This window comes from Littorina saxatilis, unplaced genomic scaffold (genome assembly GCF_037325665.1).
Source record: "Littorina saxatilis isolate snail1 unplaced genomic scaffold, US_GU_Lsax_2.0 scaffold_1380, whole genome shotgun sequence".
In the NCBI taxonomy this organism is placed as follows: domain Eukaryota; kingdom Metazoa; phylum Mollusca; class Gastropoda; order Littorinimorpha; family Littorinidae; genus Littorina; species Littorina saxatilis.
In genome coordinates, this window is record NW_027128923.1 from 25,001 (window position 1) to 30,647 (window position 5,647).

Consider the following 5,647-nt stretch of genomic DNA (forward strand, 5'->3'; position numbering starts at 1 on the left):
TGTTGCCAAAAAATCACTGCCCAGGAAGTACCATTGCTCCAAACTCTCTCCCAACAGAACCGTTATCGCTGAGAACTCTCCAACCAGAGAGAAAAAATGCTGACATTTTCTAGGCAGGAAAACAATATTGCTTGAAAACTCTTCAAACTGACAAACGCTATGGCTGACAACTCTCTGCTAGGAAAGAAATTACTGCTGAAAAATAGACTCTATCGCTGAAACCCATGAAAACACTATCCCAGAAAAGCACTATCGCTCAAAACTCTCTGCCCAGAAAAACCACCATGGTTAAAAACTCTCTGCCCAAGAAAGCACTTCTGCTGAAAACTCGTCCGGGAAAACAACTATCGCCGAAAACTCCCCAGAATAGTGACATTTCTCAGAAACTCTCTGCCCAGGAAAACTCTGTTGCTGAAGACAGCGGATCAGGAAAGCTTTGCTGCAAATAGCCCTACCTCCGTTGCAGTTTTCAGAGTTCTGGAGAGTTTATTTGGATGCAGACTGAATCCAGAAATCTCTGTTTCAAAACGGGTACTTATGGACGTGAACCGATGCTTTCAACGAGGCGGGTATGGCTCAGACGGGTGTGTTTTTGTTGAAGAGGGGACCTCTGCCTTCCATCTGGGTAATTGCGGAGAGATGTGTTGAGCTACAAAAACACGTCATTCACGTTAGTCCGTCCAGTTGCGTCAGAACAAAAACCGAACCATTTTTTCTCTCCATTCCTTGGTTTTACCTAATATAGCCGCACAAGAACTGTTTATAGATCACGTGGGTTATGTGTGTGTGTGTGTGTGTGTGTGTGTGTGTGTGTGTGTGTCTGTGTGTGTGTGTGTGTGTGTGTGTGTTTTTGTGTGTGTATGTGTGTGTGTGTGTCTGTGTGTGTGTGTGTCTGTGTGTTTTGTGTTTGTGTTTGTGGGTGTTTTTTGTTGTTGTGTGTGTGTGCTACCCTGCTGAGATTTTTTTTTACCACACAAGTGCAACAATTCGATGACTGTTGACGTCCTCAGTTTTCTTCAGTTTTCACATAATCGTGCATGACATCATCTTCAACCAATCAGACGTGTTTCTACTGTCACGTGATGGGATTTTGATTTCTTGGCACTCCCTCCTTTTCTGCCTGAATCGAAGACTTTTACGATCATGCGATGAGCTGATCCTCTAGGTTTTCTAAGTCGCGTCCATTTCTATATCCCTCTCCCGCACCCACCTTCCTGTGTACTGATGTGAACCCTTCACTTGCTCTGCAGCCTATTTCATTTAGTTCTGACAACACTTGGTGTGATTAAATGAAGTAGGCTACCTACAGTAAGTAAGCGATGTAAATTGCTGGCAAGCGTCCCAGTGGAAGGATGCCCTTATCTCACGTAAAAGCATAGACGATCTGTGGTGACTTACATGTAAAAGCCAAGTCAATCTATGACGATTACTATGTAAAAGCATAGACGATCTGTGGTGACTTACATGTAAAAGCCAAGTCAATCTATGACGATTACTATGTAAAAGCATAAGCGATATATGATGATTTACATATGTAAAAGCATAGGCGGTCTATGATGATTTACATATGTAAAAGCATAGGCGGTCTATGATGATTTACATGTGTAAAAGCATAGGCGGTCTATGATGATTTACATATGTAAAAGCATAGGCGGTCTATAATGATTTACATGTAAATGCATAGTCGATCTATGATGATTTAAATGTAAAAGGATAGGCGATCTATGATGATTTATAAAATCACACTGAGGCTGTCCATGATGATTTACATGTAAAAACATAGACCATCTATGATGATTCAGAAGATTTTTCGTAAGAACTTAGACTGACTGACTATCAAATATTAATGTTACGTCCTCACTGGCATCGAAACTAGTATGGATATTAACGGGCAGTATGCTGAAAATGTATATCGTACTACACAATTCATGTCCTGTATTGATAAACGTTTGCGATAAAACTAAAAGTCTTGAAACTCAATCTGACAGGCCATAAGATACGTTACGTCGTAAAAAGCCTTTAAACCTTTTAGAGGCATTAACAAGGCGATACGCTCACGAAAGTCCCAGAACCCAATCTCTGGAATACACAAGAAGATACTGACCACAGAGTCCACAGGATCGCGGGCAGTGCCTGGCGAAGTCGTGGTCCCGCGAACACTTGTTGTGCTCCGCGATCTCTTCACAATGCAAAGCGTGTTCATCCTCACATGGAAGCACGTCTGGAATTAACAAATACCAGACAATAATACGTTTGTTTTGTTGTGTTTCATTTGAATATTATTTTAATTTGATTTATTTATACTATTTTTTTTATTTTTTTTTACGAGGGTACTATATTACCCGCCATAAAAAAATCTAGGCAGGTGCACTTGAGATATATGTTAACGAACGTAATGGAGTAAGCAATTGCTACTTATTCATTAACAATCAGCCCTCGCCCATGAAGAAAAACTCAAGTCTAAAGGTTAAAAAAACACGAATTACGCAGCAGACGGACAGAGAGAAACATATACATGTATTATAGGCAGAGAGACAAAGCCCAACAGAACAGAATCAAAACGCTACAAAGACATAATCTTGCTTACCTTTGCGGCGCATCCTGAGCTCATAGTACTCGATGCCAGGGGGAGGCTTCCCGTCGTTTTCTGTCGGGCAGATGACGCTGAAATACACTAGCACGGAGAACTCGCCATGCTGCTGTTTGGGGAATCGCTGAAACATAGAAAATGATGAGAATGATACACAAGTTAGCCTAGTCAGGCTGAGCATCGATGGCAAAAGACCTAAGGTCATTGATCATTACCTCGCCGGCATTCTGCAAGCGAGCCACACGATCTTGAGATAAATTCTTTATCTGTTTTATAAGTGCTTGTCTGTCCGTCTGCTTCAAAGACCTGTGGGTCGACGTACTATTAAATGTAACGTTTTGTTTTGTCAATAATAAACGTTCCCATTACCTACCATTCTTTTTTTTTCTTTCTTTTTCTAAAAGACCTAAGAGACAAAGGGACTTAATTCCAAGCGCTCTAACCCTAGCTCAACTCTTTCTTTATTCTTGTTGTCGTCTCTATACTTTCAGGCTGCCATTTCTCTCGTTATGTCTCTCCCTCTGTCTTTCTCCTTGCTGTATTCGTCTGTTCACCTCTCTCATTCTCATTGTCTTTTCTATCTGTCTCGTGCTGCCTCCTTTCTCATTGCCTCTCCGTCTGTCTTTGTCCGTCCAGTTTCAATCTTTGCTTACGTCCCCTTGTTTCTGAATCTTGGATAGAAAATAATGTTTAGAATCCTGAGAGTAAGGCCAAAAAGAAAAATATGTCTGTTTCCGGTAACCCGACCGACCCTATTTTTAAGCGCCGACCCTAAAGGTTTTTTTCGCTTTTCGCACACACACACACACACACACACACACACACACACACACACACACACACACACACACACACACACACACACACACACACACACACACACACACACACACACACACACGCACACAAATGAAGTCAAGTATACTTTATTCAGTTTCAATATATCTAGGTCAAAAACATGTGCTAAATAATTGTAAGTAAACTAAGGAAGCGTTTAAAAAAAACACGTAAAAAGACGTTAACAAAACGTAAGAAAAAAGTGTTTTAAAAAAATAAAAAAATAAAAAAACCAAAAAAACACCGATCGACCGACCGTATGTTTTTCGGCGATGTTACCGGAAACAGACATATTTTTCTTTTTGGCCTAATTGCTGCATGAGGAACAGAACAAGAATTGGTGAAGATCTAAGAATGAAAGGGGAGTAAGGGTTCTAATAATAGACAACAGTGAAAGAGAATTGTGCGTCACCAGTCTCCTCGCATCTGAGAGGGTAAGAAGCATAGGAATGAACCAAGCGGGGATATAGCTCAGTTGGTAGCGCGCTGGATTTGTATTCAGTTGGCCGCTGTCAGCGTGAGTTCGATCCCAGGTTCGGCGGAAATTTATTTCACAGAGTCAACTTTGTGTGCAGACTCTCTTCGGTGTCCGAACCTCCCCCCCGTGTACACTACATTGGGTGTGCACGTTAAAGATCCCACGATTGACAAAAGGGTCTTTCCTGGCAAAATTGCTTAGGCACAGTTAATAATTGTCTACCCATACCCGTGTCACTTGGAATAATAGGCCGTGAAAGGTAAATATGCGCCGAAATGGCTGCAATCTACTGGCCGTATAAAATTTCATCTCACACGGCATCACTGCAGAGCGCCTAGAACTGTACCCACGGAATATGCGCGATATAAGACTCATTGATTGATTGATTGATTGATGTTATACTCATTTTCATTTTAAATGCTTGTGAATGTGAGGTTGTACGAGCTTAAAAAGATCATACCTTTAATCTTCATAACATTAACTTTGATGAACTGGGCCGGAGTGATCGTATCAGTATGGTAGATCATTATGGTCAGTATAACCACAAGACAGGGCAAGAGGAGGAGGGGTGCTGGGGCTGGAGAGAGTGGTCAAGTAACTGGACAATGTGACAATTATTAAGAGTTTCATGGCACCATTTTAAAAACTTAATGAGCAAACTCACCAAGCAGTATCGCGGTTCATTGTGGTCAGCAGCCACCAAGAAGATGAATTCACCGTCCTCCCACCCCGCCCAGCAGTTCAGCCTTTTGACTGAAACAGAGGATGGCAACAGTTAACATGTTCATTCAAATCGCACGTTGCAATTCTTTCTATTGTGTTGGCCAAACGGAAAAAAATGGCTTTCTTTCTTCTTTTTGTTTGTTTCTTCCTTTCTTTTTTTATATTTAGTCAAGTTTTGACTAAATATTTTAACGTAGAAGGGGGAATCGAGACGAGGGTCGTGGTGTATGTGTGTGTGTGTGTGTTTGTGTGTCTGTCTGTCTGTGTGTGTGTGTAGAGCGATTCAGACTAAACTACTGGACCGATCTTTATGAAATTTGACATGAGAGTTCCTGGGTATGAAATCCCCGAACGTTTTTTTCATTTTTTTGATAAATGTCTTTGATGACGTCATATCCGGCTTTTCGTGAAAGTTGAGGCGGCACTGTCACGCCCTCATTTTTCAACCAAATTGGTTGAAATTTTGGTCAAGTAATCTTCGACAAAGCCCGGACTTCGGTATTGCATTTCAGCTTGGAGGCTTAAAAATCAATTAATGAGTTTAGTTATTAAAAATCTGAAAATTGTAAAAAAAAATAAAAATTTATAAAACGATCCAAATTTACGTTCATCTTAATCTCCATCATTTTCTGATTCCAAAAACATATAAATATGTTATATTTGGATTAAAAACAAGCTCTGAAAATTAAATATATAAAATTTATTATCAAAATTAAATTGTCGAAATCAATTTAAAAACACTTTCATCTTATTCTTTGTCGGCTCCTGATTCCAAAAACATATAGATATGATATGTTTGGATTAAAAACACGCTCAGAAAGTTCAAACAAAGAGAGGTACAGAAAAGCGTGCTATCCTTCTTAGCGCAACTACTACCCCGCTCTGAGCGGTGGACTGACGATGCTACGAGTATACGGTCTTGCTGCGTTGCGTTGCGTTCAGTTTCATTCTGTGAGTTCGACAGCTACTTGACTAAATGTTGTATTTTCGCCTTACGCGACTTGTTTACATTTGGTCAA

At 40.5% G+C, this 5,647-nt stretch overlaps 1 protein-coding gene across 1 annotated transcript in view; it reads right to left on the bottom strand.

Moving 5' to 3' along the window:
- The window catches only part of LOC138957229 (uncharacterized), a gene marked incomplete at its 5' end in the record, with an annotated part of 20,671 nt that extends 16,013 nt beyond the window's left edge, over positions 1 to 4,658 (bottom strand). Inside the window, 3 exons of the mRNA XM_070328378.1 lie at positions 2,105 to 2,221; positions 2,588 to 2,714; positions 4,570 to 4,658. Coding sequence (XP_070184479.1) covers positions 2,105 to 2,221; positions 2,588 to 2,714; positions 4,570 to 4,658 — 333 coding nt within the window. The remainder of the gene's footprint in view (positions 1 to 2,104; positions 2,222 to 2,587; positions 2,715 to 4,569) is intronic.
- Positions 4,659 to 5,647: the final 989 nt, after the last annotated feature.